At 38.1% G+C, this 18,974-nt stretch overlaps 1 protein-coding gene across 5 annotated transcripts in view; it reads left to right on the top strand.

Moving 5' to 3' along the window:
• LOC104587875 (toprim domain-containing protein) overlaps window positions 1–7,612 on the top strand; it is a 92,349-nt gene extending 84,737 nt beyond the window's left edge. For 2 of the 5 annotated variants that reach the window (XM_010245631.2, XM_088891319.1), the window contains exons 18-21: window positions 6,366–6,462; window positions 6,542–6,676; window positions 6,752–6,819; window positions 7,108–7,612. In XM_010245631.2, coding sequence (XP_010243933.1) covers window positions 6,366–6,462; window positions 6,542–6,676; window positions 6,752–6,819; window positions 7,108–7,156 — 349 coding nt within the window. In that variant the 3' untranslated portion in view covers window positions 7,157–7,612. The remainder of the gene's footprint in view (window positions 1–6,365; window positions 6,463–6,541; window positions 6,677–6,751; window positions 6,820–7,107) is intronic. The other 3 variants (XM_088891318.1, XM_088891321.1, XM_088891320.1) reach the window with 3 other exon arrangements.
• The last annotated feature ends 11,362 nt before the right edge of the window (window positions 7,613–18,974 follow it).

Here is an 18,974-nt window from a genome sequence, read left to right as displayed (position 1 = left end):
TGAATATAGATCTACGGCTATGGTGTGGTTGAAATCCTATGGCTGAAGTCATTAGTTGAGGAGTTGGGTATTATTTATGAGAAGCCCTTAATGTTGTATTGTGATAATTAGGCTGCTATAAATATAGCTCATAATCCGGTACAACATGACAAAACTAAGCATATTGAAGTAGATCGACATTTTGCAAAGAAAGGGTTTCGTCTTAAGAAGTGTGTCTCCCGTATATCACCTCTAGCATGCAGTTCACAGATCTTTTCACTAAGGCTGTTCCAAGGAAGAAGTTAGAGGCAAACCTATGCAAGTTGGGAATGACAAATATGTATTCCCAACTTGAGGGGGAGTGTAGAGAACATTGATGTGGACCCCACTACTGTGGTCTCCACTGTGTTCGTATGGCAGCATATTTTTGTTAGTTATGTCAGTGTTGGTTGGTAGTTATTTTTAGTTTGTTATTTCAGCTTGTTATTGCAGCTTTGTTATTAGTTTATTTGCCATGTAAGCAATAAGGGCAATTCAGCCCTTTTACAATTAGTCAACATATATAAATATTAAGAGTGGGTCGGCAGATAAATATATCAACTCTCTCTCTTTTCAAAATCTCTTCGTGTGCTTCTTCTCTTATTTCATTCTTTTTCTTTGAATTCAAGACTGATTGTAGTCTTGATCGACTACTGAAGTGTGGGAAAAATGCATTCAGAGGCAATTAAAACACACAAATCATGGCCTCCAACTTCAACAAGATGGTTAAACCACGGATATTTCAATAAGGAGACAAATCTATAGGGAAGTTTGCACCAAGTTGGATAGGACCCTATGTAATCAAGGAATCTCATCTTATGGGATACTATGCGTTGTGGAACCCCCAGACTAATGAACAGGATAAACAATGAAAGGCCTTTCACTTAAATTGTACAATGAAAAATAATGATGTTTTCTTTTCCCAAATGTAAATTGTAAAAATCAGCGAATAAAATTCCTGTTTCTTCATACTCTGCTTCTTGTAATTACATTTATAAATTATTGATATGATAAATAGAAAGAATTTTATCTCTCTCAAATGTGTTTCTCATCATCACATTTATATGATGTCATATGATACACAAAATTTCCTATTGCCTATTGTGAAGATTGCACACTATATGCATAATGACTTAAAACTTATCCTCAAACTCACACACCATAAAGTGCATAGCAACAACTATATTGATTTTATAGGAAACAACACTAATGCATAGTGTAGGTAGGGAGTTAAGGCTACGTGAGAGTGGTCTCCTTGAAAAACAAAGGAAGACCGGAAGCCGGGAATCAACCAGAAGGTTAGGGCAAGGGGGAGCAATAAAACAGTTGGGCAAGATGGTAGGGAATCTAATGATTGAGTGAATCAATGGCTGAATGAAGCCCCATCGTTATGAGGAGGGTCCTCATTTCATAAGGAGGGATCCTAAGGTCCTGAAAGGAGCCAAAAGTGCTCGATTCCTATTAGGAAGGGGAATATTAGATTCATTGTCGGTTATTAAGGAGCGCTACTAGGGTTTCACCACATGTCTTATGAGATCTCTCAAGGGCCGACTTTCCTTTCACCTGAGGATTCTCATAATCCACACGTACTACTTCCTTCACATCTTACTTAACCGACGGAGCGCCTTATCACGCACGTAACTTAAAGTTGCACATGGGATCGATATTCAACTCTGGTTCACAGCGAATCGCGGTTCTGTGATGGTCTCGGGTTCAATACAGGACTGCGCACCTTCGAGGTTCATCGCAGGACCGTGTGTATCTAAGGTTCATTGCAAAGCCGCACACATCCAAGGTTCATCGTAGGACCGTGCATGTATAAAATTCATTGCAAATTTACATTAACTAAAATCTTTTTTTTTTGGGTCATGTCGAGTACAAGTTCATCGCGAACGTGCGATGAATCGTATGTTCATCGCAGGCGTCAAATTAGTTATAAGCTCGTCGCAGGCGACCGATGAGTTACGGACTCATCACAAGCGTCCATGTGGTATCAATTTGGTATCTTCTATACTTTGAAGGACTGAGCGAGCACCACTATGTACCTACACATAGCATCACAACCAAGCTCAATAATGGTAAAGCGTCTAACCAGGCAACACACTCGATAAGATAATAACTCCAAAAGCCCTAGGTAACCAATTCCATGCATAACTCCAAAAGCGTTGGGTAACCAGTCCTAGGTATAACTTCAAAAGCCATGGGTAACCAGTCCCAGGAATCACCTCAAAAGCCCTAGGTGTCCCAGGCATAACATCAAAAGCCCTGGGTAGCTAGTCCTAGGCACATCTACAAAATCCCTAGGTAAACAGTCCCAGGCGTTACTTTGGCAATTCCTAGTGTGAGTTATTCGACTAACACTAGTTCAATCCTAGGGCAGATATAAGTAAGAAGAAAAGAAGAAGAAGAAGAAGAAGACAAAGAAGAGAAGAGAAGGAGAAAAGGTTCGGTCTGAGAAGTAGAAAAGTCACTCTTTTAGCTGATCCACTTTGTATTTATACTCTTTGTATTTAGATTACAAAATACAAATTTGTCCCCCCATTAAGTATGGGACACATAACTTAAACCCAGACAAAATAGAAAACTCAGCCTTAATTAAATAGACAAATAACTTAACTACCCTTGTATTGTCGATTCTAACACTCCCCCTCAAATTGGGGAATATATATCATACAGTCCCATGGTTTCAAATGTCGCTAATGTCGCCCGACATATGTTGATGTCGAGGCTCATTGACATGAAAATGGATGGTAATATAAAAATTACATTATGTCGGTTGACATTTCCTATATTTCGGAAATGTCGACCAAATCGGTCCAAATAACCAAAAAAATGCAGTTTTTCCTATTATGTCGACAAGATGTCGACTAATGTACATTAAAAATATAATATATTAGTATATTATATTAATATAATACAGTATATTAAATAGATTATTCCATTAATATTTCTATTTAATATTTCAAATAAAATATTTATAAAAAAATTAACAAAATATAAAAACAAAAGAATAAATTAATTACTTTATGATATAAAACAAAATATTAACTAGTTAGTATTTTTTAAAATATTTATTAAAATCAGAAAATGTTTATTAAATTTTATAATAAACCATATTCTACATTTATTATAAAAAATCAGAATAAATTTAATAAAATTTATACTAAATCATAATTTATTATAAATTTAGTATTAAAAATCATAATAAATTCATTAAGTTTTATTAGAAATCAGAATTTATCATAATCTTAATACTACAAAAAGGATAATCAGTTTATTAAATTTATAATAAAACATAATGTATTATAACTTTAATATTTAAAAAATCAGAATAAATGTATTTCTATTTACTAGTGTGAAATAAATATATTAGAATTTATAATAAATCAGAACTAAAAATAAGAAAAGAAAATATCAGATAATCTTGTAAAAACATCAAAATGGATAATAAATCAGTAAATCGTCATTTACTAATTTGTTATTGATCTTAGTTTCTTAGCTTTATATAATGGTTGGGATAAGATAATAGTCTAGAAATATGTATTAATGCTTCTTATCATTTTAAAAAATATCTTTTGCATATTTCCACATATTTCATAATATCTCCACAATGTCTCTAATTTTTACAATATTTACCCTCGACATTTCCAACATATGTCCTATATTTTGGTAAGTGACATTTCCTTCGACATCAACATTTTAAACATTGTATAGTCCCAGCTTGTCACATGTGTAATCCACTCTTCCCCGACTCAATTCTTTTGTAAACAAATCTACCCATTGGTTTCCTAAACTCACATGAGTTGTATCTATCACTCCACTGATCATCTTTTCTCTTACAAAGTGGCAGTCAACTTCAATATGCTTTGTTCTCTCGTGAAATACTAGATTAGAAGAAATGTGGATTGCAACTTGGTTATCATAGCACAATCTCATGGACCTATCAATTGAGAACCCCATTTCTTGCAAAAGATTTTTCAGCCACACTAGTTCGCATGTAGTATGAGACATGGCCCTGTATTCAGCTTCAACACTACTTGCTACCACAGTTTGTTTCTTGCTCTTCTAAGTTACCAAATTGCCACCAATGAAGGTACAATACCCTGTAGTGGACCTCCTATTAGACACAGATCCGGCCCAGTCAGCATTTGTGTACCCCTCAAGTACCTAACAATTCTTAAAATTGCCTCTCAATGTGAAACTTGAGGATGTTACATAAACTAGCTCACCATGCTTACTGCAAATGATATATTTGGCTGAGTAATAGTCAGGTAGTTCAATTTACCCACCAACCTCCGGTACCTTATAGGATCATCAAACTCTTCACCTGCATCAATACTCAACTTGACATTTGGTTCCATGGGTGTTTTTAGTCGGTTTGGCACCCACCAACCCTATTTCTTCAAGTTAATCAATGACATACTTTCTTTGGCACAAGTTAATACCATGCCTTGACCTTGCAACTTCTATCCCTAGGAAATGTTTCAGTTTACCCAGATATTTTGTGTGGAAGTGATCATGTAGAAAGTTCTTCAACCTGTCAATCCCATTGTTGTCACTGCCAGTTATGACAATACCATCCATGTTTTTGATTCATGATTGAACACAGAATGGTCTACCTGACATTGTTTCATGCCAAAGTCCCTCATTACTTCACTGAATCTGCCAAACCACACCTGTGGAGATTGTTTTAGCTCATAAATCACCTTCTTAAGTTTGCAAACTTTACCATCCTCCCCCTGAGCAACAAACCCTAGTGGTTGCTCCATATATACCTCCTCAACAAGATCACCATGCAAGAAGGCATTTTTATGTCAAGTTGAAAGAGGAGCCAATCATACATTATTGCTACTAAAGAAATCAACACTCGAACTGAGCCAATCTTAGCCACAGGAGAAAATGTCTCCATATAGTCAACAAGATCCGAGACTTCGTTAGAGTACATAGAATTTGCTTCAGATGTCATGGCCTCAAGCCACTTCCTGACATCGATGTCCGACATTGCTTCCTAGTAGGTAGTAGGATCATCTTTATGATTGCATTCTCCTAGAGGAAAACTTTCTTCTACACCCTCATGGAAAAATCCATATCTATCTAGATAGTGAGAAACTCTACTAGATCTATGCAGAGGTTGTGGATCTACAGGTTCTTCTTGAATAGGGTCCTCTTGTTGACTTTGCAGGTTCTGGGGCTCTTCAGACAACTCCTCCAGCTGAATTCTTCGTTGTGCACCACCATCTTGAATAAACTCTTTTTCAAGAAAGATAGCATGCCAAATGACAAAGGCTTTCTAATCGGCAGTATCCTAAGGACATTTTGGAATACCCTGCACTTGTTGGCCCTAGGTTCTAACTTGTTCGTCTTAAGTTTCTTGACATAAGCCACACATCCACAAATCTTAGCGTGGTTAAGATTCGGCTTCCTGCCATGTCACATCTCATTTAGGGTTGTAGGAACAGATTTGGAAGGGCGGTGGTGGTGTTTTCTAGCTTATTTTCAATGCTAGCCACGCAATCAATGACGCTGTAGACCTTGTGAGCAAGGATCTCAACGTCACCACCATCCCTGTATTTGTAGCGGGACTCTATATCTTGTGAATGTTCTCCTGTCAGCTCTTCAAAGATGGAGGAAAGGTTAGTTTTTATCGAGGTTCTCATCATTTTCAATGCCATCTCTATGACCAAACAAGTAACCAGAGATTCTAAATGGGAGTGGGTATGGGAGGTAGGTTTGAAGGACAGAAGAATGGCACTCTGGTTCTCTCCATGACAGCAGTGGTGTCCCTTTGCATGGTCGGGTATTTATTTGTTGTTGTGCTTACGGTATGTCCCTTTCTCAACACGTGTCCCATGAGAGAATTTACTATTCCCACTTCCATTGTCCTACCTCTTGGACCATTGTGCCCCTGGATTTTTCTTGACATGCTTTTGGGGTCCTGTTCACCGTTCGTGCATGCTGTTTGGCACCCACCTAGATATCTATGCAGATATTGATGATGCCATTTTTTTCACTTAAAGGCAGTATTATGTTGTCAATCTTCTCTTGCCACATGTTCTAAACAGGTCAGTCATTGATTGAGAGTAGTTGAGTACATTTTGATGATGCCATTTCTCAGTGTTGAAGTTCAAAACCAGTAGCTTGAAATCATTATAAAATATAGCTCAAGGACTATGACGGAATATATTTCCATGACACATGTAATAGCAAGTGGTTAGTCCTCTCATTCTTAGTAAAAGGATTACAATATTGAGCTGCTTTCTTAAATCTAACTAAAATGTTATTCTGTTAGTCTGTTTTCTTGGTTATATATAATACCTGCATGTGCTTAATTAATTTGTCTGTGATAGGACTGAAACAGAGTATGTAAGTCAGATGCTTACTAAGATTAAACGCTTTGCTCAACATCATGCATGCCATGTTTGGTTTGTAGCACATCCTAGACAGGTCAGGCCAATCTCTGTGTATGTGTATGTCCTTTTCTTGCAAGTCTGCCATAATTTTCTAACCTTAAAGCTTGTGACAGTTACACCACTGGGTTGGTGGTCCACCTAACCTGTATGATATCAGTGGGAGTGCACATTTTATAAACAAGTGTGATAATGGAATTGTTATTCACCGAAACCGAGATCCACAGGCAGGACCACTGGATCAAGTGCAAGTGAGTGAAAACCATAGAATTGGAATTTTAATCAATAGGAAAGACGTTTTGATAATTCTTCAATTTTTTTTCCAGATATGTGTGCGGAAGATACGGAATAAGGTTATAGGAAACATAGGTGATGCCTTCTTGTCATATAATAGGTATGTTAGTTCTTGATGAACTTTCATGGATGTTTCTGTTCAGTATCTGATCATGTATGAGTTCCCCAAAGCTTATGATTTGTAGCCTGCAGATTAAATTCTAAAATTTGTACATAAAACACTTATTTAATTACACTTACATAGAGCTAGAAGTACCCATTTTACCTCGTGACGAGATTCTTCCATGTCTAGCAGTTGCCATTGATGAGATGCTTATATTTATGCCTGAAATTTCATTTTCCTTTCAACACTGAAGATTGTTTCCATTTTCTATGTTTATATGAACAGGACCACAGGTGAATTTAAGGACATTGATGAGACTCCAAGCAAGAACTAAACTCCAAGCAGAAGATAAAGACTAGTACGCTGATATTTTCAGCACCAACTATTAACCTGATTTATTGGTTGCGTCCTGATTTGCCGATGTCAGGGTCTGCAAGGTTCTATTTCTTTCTTTCATTTTTGTATCACCAAGATCCTTGAATTACTGAAGTTAGAGCGAATGTGCACCTTTCTGGAACCTTGACGAAGATTCTAGCGAAGCCCAGAAAAATGAGTACCCTGGCCATTTGATGGATAAGTGTAAACGGGTTTGCACACGAGGAAAAATGAGTACCATTCCATTTTGTTTTTTAAGGTTTGTAGCCTTTTGCTTCCTAGATTTCCACTAAAAATATAAAAAGCTTTGGTAACAGAGAAATTTCATGGCCTTTTATCATTAGGATTTTCATTTTTCTTTATTTTCTTCTTGTTGACATATTCTTTCTCGTGTAAATGAGGAAATATTCTATTAGTCCGTGACTGGCTTTCCTTTCTCCCCATATTCTTTCTTGTTGACAACTTATCCCTTTGGTTCTCTCTCTCCCTTCTTCATTCTATTGCCAGTTTGCCACTACAGTCAATACAGGTGTGCAAGGGAGTGATCGAAAGATTCAGTCTAACCTGGATTTGTAACAATCACCATTACCTTAGGAAATGAGATAAAAACAGATCAAGATGGCATGTGCACAGAAGACTGCGTTAATTAGAAGTGTGATTTGTTATATATTAAAGGGGCTACAAGAGCTCGGAGTAGGCAAAAAAAAAAACGTATGTTTACGTCGTAAGAAATGATTTAAGCACTATAATTTCACGGGAAATGAAATTTAATGAGAACAGGAGGCACAAAAGTGGTTATTCGAAATCCCTCCTTACAATCTGAGTCGTGAAACCCTAGGTGTCTTCTTTCTCCATCATGTCGAATCCATTGCACTGATGCCTCTAGTGGGTAGAGTAGACCTTCGCAGCTGTTCTCTCTAAGCTTTCTCTCATCGATACCCCTTCTTTGGACGTCCCAGACTCCCAGTTATTCCTTCCATGCTGAAACAAGGTGAGCCAGTGGTGGTTTTTCCTGATGATATCTTGCTGCAATCGTACGTCTTTTTCATGTGGGCCTTGATTGGTAAGTCATAAGTGCATGCATGGAAGACCTCTTCCTGCGTTAAAAGAATTTATCTGCAAATCTTTTTTCGTCAAAGGAGTTTTGGGTTACTGCTTTGGACTCGGAGCATATCCTAATCACATTCTTGAAGGAGGAAGACTACTTGAAGCTTTGGTTAAGAGATTTTTTTCACATAAAAATCTTTTACCTTTCGTTTCTTTAAATGGGTACCCAACTTCGAACTAGGCTAGGAGCCAAGCATCGTTCCTCCTGTTTGGATAAAATCCCTTACCTGCTAGTGAACTTTTACGTCTAAGCTTTACTTCGATCCATTGCCTAAGCAATAGGTCTAGTGTTGAAGTTTGATCAGATCACTGTTACCCTCTCTAGGATGATGGCGGCTAGGGTTCTTCAATCTCATCCAAGTACTGTGAGTCTTGCTACTGTAGAGTATGAGAAATTGCTAGAGTACTATTGAGTCTTGCTACAAGATAGGCCACAATGCTTCTTGTATGGACACAATAAGCAAAAAAAGAAGACAGGCGCCTATGCAACCTGTAAAGAAGAACGTGGATCCAAAACCCACTCAAGAAAAAGAGTGGGTGTTGGTGCGAGACCCCAAGAAAGGTAAAAGAATTGTGACTATTGCTGAAGAAGCCAGGTTGTCCGATGTTTGCACTCCACATGAAAGTTGAAATAATAACTGCTTGGTAGGATGATGATTTGCCCCAGCCTATCAACCAAAATCCTTCCAATCATCCTTCCTCTAATGTTCTTGGTAACTCTGATGATCTTTCTTCCTTGCCTAGCCGTGGCCAATCATCTGATGGTTCTTTTTTGTGTGGGAAGAAAGACAATAATTTTCAAACTCTTATCACATAGGAAGATCGATCTCAGGACAGTTACAATCAATGAATTCAGAGTTCCAGGCCAAAGTTGGCCCTCGTGTACATGAATTAGAAAACACAGCAGCAACAGAAGCAGTTCTCGATCCAAATCAGACAACTCACATGGCTTCGACCTTCTCTGAAGGTGAAGTCGAGAGATCCAAAGGAGGCAAGAAGAAATCCAATGCCCCGGTTATAAGGAAGGTGATTACTAGGTCCTGTTTGAATTTTGTTTCATTGTAATATGGATATCTTGTTTTGGAATGCTCGGGGTTTGGGGAACAACCCCACTGTCTGGAGATTGAAAAAATTAAAATAGTTACACTCGGTATTGTTGCTACTTGCTATTGCTGGGCCAAAAATTTCTTGGAGGGGTCTTTCCCACATTGCTAGAAGGCTAAATCTAGATTTGTTATTGACTAATTACAGTGACAACCCTTATCCGGTGTTGGTCTGGCATTCAGACATTAATGTTTCTTTATTGTGTTCGTCTGAATATGCCATTTGCTGTTTAGTAGAAATACCAGGATTATCCCTTTTGTGTTCATTGCTATTCATGCAAAATGCAACTGTGTTGATAGAAGATATATGTGGAATTTTCTTTGTGATTTTATTGGTACTATTCACCTCCCTTATGTGGTCTTGGGAGATTTTAACGCCACTCTTGACCCAGTAGAGAAACTGGGAGGCTTACCACCGAATACTGACTGCTTCCATGAGAGACTTCCAGGACTTTGTTCGTATGGATGGTTTCCAAGATTTGGGTTATGATGTGTGAAAAAGGAATGGACACAATAATAAAAGATAATCTTATTGACTCGAGAGGAATAAGTATATATAGACAAACGTACAGTTTGCGATGAGGCTCATGTGTGATGAGATATTGGTAATTCTGTTTAACTGTCCAACAGAATACAATTGTCCAACCAACTTCTTGACAGCTGTTTAACAAACTACAGCTGTCCATTACATTTGGTTAAGACTTCAATACACCCCCTTCAAGTTGGAGCAGGAGGTGGACGAATGCCCAACTTGGGTAAGCAAGAGTGGAATTGATCACGATCAAGTGCCTTAGTGAATATATCCGCAGATTGTCCCTTGGAAGATATATGAGTTGTAGTAATAAACTAGATTAAATAAGCTCCCTTACGAAGTGACAATCTATTTCGATATGCTTGGTTCGTTCATGAAAGACTAGATTTGCCGCAATGTGTAGCGCTGCCTTGTTATCACAGAAGAACTACATGGGTTGTAAATGATCAAGTCCAAGATCTGAGAACAATTGTTTGAGCCAAACTAACTCACTTGTTGTGACTGCCATGGATCGAGCGCCTTGTGGTAGGGCAACCTGCCAAATCCGAATCACAATAAGCTCTAATTGTGAAATCACTAGAAGAGGACAAGAATATCCCATGGCCTGGAGAACATCGGAGATACTGCAAGACATGCATTCCTGCATCAAGGTGTGGCTGTCGAGGATCAGACATAAACTGGCCAAAATTGTTGACCGAATAGCTGATTTCAAGCCTTGTAATGTTAGATACAACAACCTTCCCACAAGGCGTCGATATTGCATTGGATCCTTAATGGGAGGACCAGTGCTAGGCTGCATTGGATCCTTAATGAGCTAGGCTAACAATCTGTCATTCCCATGTCTTCAAGGATTCCTTTGAGGTATTTTCATTGATTAAGAAAAATGCCTTCAGATGTCCTAATGACTTCAACTCCAAGGAAGAAATGGAGGGCTCAAGATCCTTAATAGGAAAACGGCTTCCGAGATATGTCTTAAGACTGTTAATGTCATTAAGATCATCACCTTCTAGCACCAGATCGACGACATGGGCTAACACTATGAGGGAATGACTAGATTTGTGAAGTGTGAACCGAGTGTTGTCAGTTTTAGATTGACTGAAACCCCATAAATGAGACTTGTTGAGTTTGTAGACCCGATTATCTCCCGGTGGGAGTAGTTCGGGTGGTGGGTCCATGTATATACTTCTCCATGCAATTGTCCATGCAGAAAATCATTATTTACATCCATTTGATGTAGATGCCAATGACGGGCTGTGGAAAGGGCCAATAAGCACCGCATAGTCACAAGTTTTGCTACCAGTGCATGTCTCTATATAATCCACACCCTTAATTTGGGTGTATCCCTTTGCAACTAAACACACCTTGTAGTGCTTGGATGCTATCATCAGGATTGGTTTTCACATTGAAGATCCATCTACAACCCACAGTAGATTTATTGCTAGGAAGGTTAGTCAATGTCCAGGTTTGAGTGGCTTCGAGGGCTGCCAATTCAACTGCCATTGCTGTTCTCTAGTGATTAGGTTTATATGCTTGTTGATATGTGGTGAGTTCTAAATTGGGGACACTGCTAGTAACTTTGGATGGGTTAGGAGTGGTGTCTAAATGGGCCTTCGCAGTGAGGGTTGTTGGGCAATCATAGATGGATAAACACGTTAGAGGTCGACACTCTCTCCTAGGTCGAGAGGGGGCACCAATGGAATGATTGTCGTCAACTGGTAACTCAGGTGAAGTATGGGAGAAATCCATGGTAGTTTGAATTGTATCATGATTGTTTGTAGATAGGTGATCAATAGATTGCAACAGTTCATATGGGTTAGATGTGACATCATCAGGAGTCGGCAATGGTATGACCGAGCTTTGAACGTCACTAGTGACAAAATTTTGATATGGAAACTAATCCTAAAAAAAAAAAACGGATGTCTCGCAAGATGAACAACTTGTTCTCTTCCAAGCTATATATGCGATACCCCTTTTTCCCATGAGGGTAGCCAAGGAACACGCATTTTTGAGTGCGTAAAGAAAATTTGTCTCTCCCTTGCTGTAGGGTGCTGGCATAACAGAGGAAACCAAATGCTCTGAAGTGATCATAGGTGGGTGCTCGGTGATACAATAGTTCATATGGTGTTTTACCCTTCAAAGTCGAATTAGGAAGGTAATTGATGATGTAGGTGTTGGACAGTTATACCCTTAGCTCCAATAAGATTGATGTATCTTTTGACATTTATTATAAATGAATAAAGTACATAATTGATTCATGTCATTGTGGTGTGTTTCTGTGTTTTTACCCATAAACGGGACACTTATGAGAGTCGTGTTAGTTTAAAATCTTCACAACCATTGGATTGATCTGGGGAGGTCTATCCTGCCAAAGCTAACACTGATGTGCCACCAAATTGGTTGGAGTGGCTTGTCTCAGTTGTTAGGGTGAGACCTGAGGTACATGTAGTATGGGTTTTCTTGAAACCCTAAACCAGACAAATTTCCAGTATTGCCTTGGACCTTGGAGACAGATGGGCAAAATTGGAAAGTTACACCTAACCCCTAGACTCAATTATGGTACTACACTAGGTGTCGGATTGGGCTGTCTTTGATATGCCAATCAGTGAGATCCTTAGAGGGGGTCAAAACCTGGGTGTGTTGGGGCAGTTTGAGAATTCACATGAGTGGGTGATCATAGTGACAGAATCAGCTCCTTTGTCAAACAAAGTGAGTGATTGGGTAATGCACTCTCTCTGATGGAAACCTAAACTGTCAGCAGTTGATTTCAAAAGTTGAGATTTGTTTTTGCAAAATATATATTTATATAGAGACATCCATACATACATACATACATACATCCATACATACATACATCCATACATACATCCATACATGCATACATGCATACATGCATACATGCATACATGCATACATACATACATGCATACATGCATACATACATACATGCATACATACATACATACATACATACATACATACATACATACATACATACATACATACATACATACATACATACATACATAATGGTTTCAAAATGTTTGCCAAAGGTTTTAATTCCCGGAATCCATGTCATTAGAAAGAGCAACACTACACTTTGCAGCCAATGGAGAGGTCATCTCTTGTCGGGGCAGTGTTTGATCATTATTAATGGAGATCGAGGTGCTGGCCAAGTGGCTCAAGTTAATATTCCTAAATATTCTCAAGATCCTTTGCAAGGAATCGATGGTCTAATGACTAGGGCAAGGACAAAGAGGATGAAAGAGGCTTTACAAGGCTTTACAAGGCTTAATCATGGAAGTGCATGACAAAGAGACTGTTCTAGAAGATTCTAAGACTGTTCTAGAAGTTTCCAAAGCTTCACCAAGGATAATCACCTATCTTTATGTGCAAGACGATGTGCAAGGCTTAGATCTTGAAGAACAAAGCTTGGAATCCATGACATAAGACCAAGATGCATGGACATGATAAGAAAAGGCCCAATCCGCATGCTAAGATGTATTGATGGGCTTGTTTTTGTCTTGTTTTGTTTTACTTTGACTTTTCTATGCTTAGTTGTCATTAATTATAGTCTTTTAGAAGGATTCCTATATCAAGGTAGATTTGTTTTCCTAAATTAAAGGGATCCTCATTAATTAGGAGTTTCCTTATAAGATAATGGTGTTTACATGCCTATATAAAGGCCACAACTATGTAAAACATGATATCATCAATAATATAGAGGTATTTTCAGCAAGCTTAGCTTTGCCTTCTTGTGTTCTTGGTAGAATACAATATCTTGACTTATCAAATGAGTGATCAACCTTTGTGGCGTCTTCAAGATTGGATTCTTTAAGGACTTAGTTTCCTTAAGGTTCTAATTTGATCAACTACAACTTGTTTTCTAACTTCTGGGTGCACATAACAACTTGATTCAAGAGTTCCTAGAGCAGGTCGTCTAGTGGGTTCTTATCATTTGGTATCAAAGCCTTGGCTCTAGAAACAGGTTACTTATCTTTTGCTTATCCTTGTTTTGTGTTTTTCTTTGATCTTTGCGCGTTTCTTGTGTTGTCCTTGCATAGTTTCTTTGAATTCTTCCATTCGACTTTTTTGTGTTTTTGAACAAAGTCAATTCTGTTTTGTGTGTTTAGTTTGACAAAAGAAAGAAAAAGAAGAAAAGAGAAAAAAAAAAGAGAGAGACAGAAAAGAACATTCAATTCGAAAAAAGAAGAAGAAGGGAGGGGAGTTAGATTGCATTGTTTGATCCATGTGCAATCTGTTTTGTGCTACTCATTAAGATTGCAGATCTGATTTTTTAATCATTTTCCCAGCATAAACGGGATTTCTTGAATTGCAAAATCATATTCCTATAAGTCATAACGAGTTCTCCTTTCCTTTTTGGGTTTGACTAGTTGACTAATTCAAGAGCCAACTGTATAATCCTTTTTGAGCTGGGATTTAATGGAGATCTATTAGGATTTCTTTTCCTTAAACACCTGTCTTACTATATTAATTAGTACTAATCCTTTCCAAATAAGGATTCTTGTGTCTAATTTAATTTAATTTCGTGCAAGGCTGTTTTGTGTCTTCTAGTAATTTCTTTTGCATGTCTTTTGCTTCCTTTTAAAGTTTTCTTCTTCTTCTTGGCTCCTATAATTGATTTTTTTTCTTCCTTCCTTATTTCTACCGTTTGCCTCAACTAAGTTTTTAAAGTTCTAATTTTGAGATTTGCCACCATCTAACCGATTGCTCCTTGAGATCTGTTGACTCGATCCTGCTAAGAACATAAAGGGGGTTGGCTTGAGTAAAAAAAAAAAAGGCAAAGAGAGGTGAGATCATCATCGAGAAAAGTCAAATAGTGTGAAACACGAGTGATAACAATCTGATTTGAGTGCAAACACGTGAGGGAGTGTGTGAGGAACAAAATTTCTTTTATTTCCAACAAGTTTTTATAGGTTATAAACATGAGTATTGAAGGAGAACCACAAGAGATTGACATGAAATTATTCATAAGTGTTGTTAATGAACAATTTAGAAAGTTGAATGCGAGGCTGGATGATTTGCAATCCCCATCTATTTCTAAGTCCACTAGAAGACGTTTGTTTGAGGAAGAAGAGGAAGATGATTCGGATTTGGAGGAATCAAGTTCTAAACGAGGCAAGAAGGTTGTTTCCAAAAGAGATAGCAATTTGGGCAGTATAAAGATGAAGATTCCAACCTTTCAAGGAAATAATGATCCCGAACTATACTTGGAGTGGGAAAGAAAGGGTGAGCACATATTTGATTGCCATGATTACTCCGAGGAGAAGAAAGTAAAACTAGCAGCCGTGGAGTTCACAGATTATGCAAGCATATGGTGTGATCAATTGGTGATCAATAGGCATAGGAATGGAGAGAGGCCAATTTGGTCATGGGAAGAGATGAAATTGGTAATGCGCAAGAGATTTATACCTAGTCATTACTATAGAGATTTTCATAGAAAGTTGCAAGGGCTGGTTCAAGGTTCCATGAGTGTAGAGGACTATTACAAAGAGATGGAGATAGCTATGATTAGAGCAAACATAGAGGAGGACCGAGAAACAACAATGGCTAGATTTATTGGTGGCTTGAACAAGGAGATCGCTGATGTGGTGGATTTACAACACTATGTGGAGATGGAGGAGCTGTTGCACAAATCTATTAAAGTGGAGAAGCAAATCAAATCAAAAGGGTTCAGATCTGGTCATTCATGGAAACCTAATTGGAAGGACAACAAGGTTATCTCAAAAACAAAAGAGAAAGTAAAGCAAAAGGATTCGATTGTTGTTCATAAAGGTAAAACCGAAACTAAGATGATTTGCTGGTTATAAGGAGAACCCTAAGTATACAGCTTAAGGATGATGGTGATGAGGAGCAACGTGAGCATATTTTTCACACAAGATGTCATGTAAAGGATAAGGTATGTACTATGATTATTGATAGTGGAAGTTGTACTAATGTTGCTAGTACGTTGTTGGTAGATAAGCTGAATTTGCATACCATAAAGCATCCTAAACCGTACAAATTGCAATGGCTGAATGAATGTGGAGAAGTGAGGGTAACCAAGCAAGTTCTGGTTTTCTTTTCAATTGGCAAGTATGAGGATGAGGTTCTATGTGATGTGGCACCAATGCATGCTGGTCATATATTGCTTGGCCGACCGTGGCAGTTTGATAGGAAGGTTACACATGATGGGTATAAAAACTGTTATTCTTTTGTAATGAATAACCGAATTGTTGTACTAACCCCTCTCAAACCTTTGCAAGCTTATGAAGATCAGATTAGGATAGCAAGAGAGTGCAAAAAGAGAGAAGAACAAAAGTGTGAGTAAGAAGAAAAGAAAAAAAAAAGAAAGTGAACAAGCAAAATCAAAGAGAGCAAGTGAGACAGAGAGGAAAAGTGCAAGTGGAAAGAGTGGGGCCGAGAGGAAAATTGAGAGAGAAAAGTGTACAAAAAGGAGTGAGTGTATTTGCTGAAAAAAATGAGGTTAAGAGTGTCATGATTGCAAGGCAGCAACTACTTGTACTTATGTACAAGGATGTTTACTTTTCTACTGATGACCTTAACCCCTCTTTGCCTAGTGTTGTTGCGTCTTTATTGCAGGAGTTTGAGGACCTATTTCCCGAGGAGATTCCTCATGGATTATCTCCCTTAAGAGGTATTGAGCATCAAATTGACTTCATACCTGGTTCCGCCATACCAAATCGACCTACTTATAGAGCTAATCCCGAGGAAACAAAGGAGATACAAAGGCAGTGGGAGAACTGTTTGCCACATATTGAGTTTGCATATAATAGGTTTGTTCATTCTACTACTTCTTTTTCACCTTTTGAAGTTGTTTATGGCTTTAATCCTTTAACTCCTGTGGATATTTTACCTTTGCCTACTAATGAACATGCTAATCTTGATGGTAAGAAAAAGGCAGTTTTTATAAAGGATTTACATGTCAAGGTTTGGGCTAACATTGAAAGGAAAAATGAGCAATATGCTAAACAAGCTAATAAGGGGCATTTGCAGGTTGTTTTTGAACCTGGAGATTGGGTTTGGGTGCACATGCGTAAGGAAAGATTTCCTACACAAAGGAAATCAAAATTGCAGCCTAGAGGAGATAGACCTTTTCAATTCTTGGAAAGAATCAATGATAACACCTACAAGCTAGATTTTCCAAGCAACTATGGTAATGTTAGTGCGACTTTTAATGTTGCTGATTTATCTTTGTTTGATGTAGGTGATTCGAGGACGAATCCTTTCGAGGAAGGAGGGAATAATGGAGATCGAGGTGTTGGCTAAGTGGCTCAAGTTAATATTCCTAAATATTCTCAAGATCCTTTGCAAGGAATCGATGGTCCAATGACTAGGGCAAGGACAAAGAGGATGAAAGAGGCTTTACAAGGCTTAATCATAGAAGTGCATGACAAAGAGGCTGTTCTAGAAGATTCTAAGACTATTCTAGAAGTTTCCAAAGCTTCACCAAAGATAATCACCTATCTTTATGTGCAAAACGATGTGCAAGGCTTTGATCTTGATGAACAAAGCTTGGAATCCATGACATAAGACCAAGGCGCATGAACATGATAAGAAAATGCCTAATCCGCATGCTAAGATGTATTGATGGGCTTGGCGCATGGACATGATAAGAAAAGGCCCAATCCGCATGTTAAGATGTATTGATGGGCTTGGCACATGGACATGATAAGAAAATGCCCAATCCGCATGATAAGATGTATTGATGGGCTTGTTTTTTTCTTGTTTTGTTTTACTTTGACTTTTCTATGCTTAATTGTCATTAGTTATAGTCTTTTAGAAGGATTCCTATATCAAGGCAAATTTGTTTTCCTAAATTAAAGGGATCCTCATTAATTAGGAGTTTCCTTATAAGATAATGGTGTTCATATGCCTATATAAAGGCCACAACTATGTAAAACGAGATATCATCAATAATATAGAGGTATTTTCAGCAAGCTTAGCTTTGCCTTCTTGTGTTCTTGGTAGAATACAATATCTTGACTTATCAAATGAGTGATCAACCTTTGTGGCGTCTTCAAGATTGGATTCTTTAAGGACTTAGTTTTCTTAAGGTTCTAATCTGATCAACTAAAACCTGTTTTCTAGATTCTGGGTGCACATAACAACTTGATTCAAGAGTTCCTAGAGCAAGTCGTCTAGTGGGTTCTTATCAATTATGGATTGAGAGGTTAAGTGTAGGTAACACCTGATGGGTTAATCTTGCATATGTCCACAGTTCTTGGGTTTTCATAAGGTGGCTGGATCCAAAAACCATTTACTGTAAATGTTGGGCCCGTTATAAGCCCACGGTAATGGACTCAGGGGTTCACTATCTACTACAGTGAATTTGGCCAAGCCTTGTAACAGAGGCTGGGCTGAACCCATGTGGCTAATGTGTAAATCAATGTTAGGGTCCTACACCATACAAAGAGAGCCAAGTTCGCAGCAGATTAAAGAGTAAGTGAGCACATGAGCTTAATGGGCCTAAGGCCCAATTCGAACTGGGCTTAAGTTAGTTAATTAAAATGGGACGATTTCAGCTTTTAAACTGATTAGGATTAGCTGAATGATAAAATATGTCTTATCCATTTAAGAGTCCAGATCCAAATATAAGATTTGGATTAGGAAACTCTCTCCTAATTAGATTAGGAGGCTAATCCAAGAAGGCTATAAATAGGGGGCAAATTCCTCAGATTTACATAAAAAATAGCAATCTGCAGAGTTCTTCCCCAGTTCTTGCCGCCCCTACCCAGTTCGACCTCCACTTGTGGATCTGATCAAGAAGAGTTTTGATATTGTTTCTTGGTAGAAGAAACAATTTAAAGGCGTGCTCACCAGCCCTTGCTTAATTCTTGCTGAAGAATTCAGTTTCTTGTTGAAGAACCATCATGTTGATCCTGCTTTTCTACACACTGTGTCATCTTCAGTGGAAGCGGGTTTTGATCTTTTCTTTGGGCATGAACACCTGCATTGGGAGCTACTATTACTTCGTATCAGGTATATCCCTTACTATCTTTTGGTTTCAGATCTGG

Source organism: Nelumbo nucifera, chromosome 7 (assembly GCF_055504915.1).
Source record: "Nelumbo nucifera cultivar China Antique chromosome 7, China Antique-T2T, whole genome shotgun sequence".
In the NCBI taxonomy this organism is placed as follows: Eukaryota; Viridiplantae; Streptophyta; class Magnoliopsida; order Proteales; family Nelumbonaceae; genus Nelumbo; species Nelumbo nucifera.
This window is presented reverse-complemented; position numbering and strand designations above follow the sequence as displayed.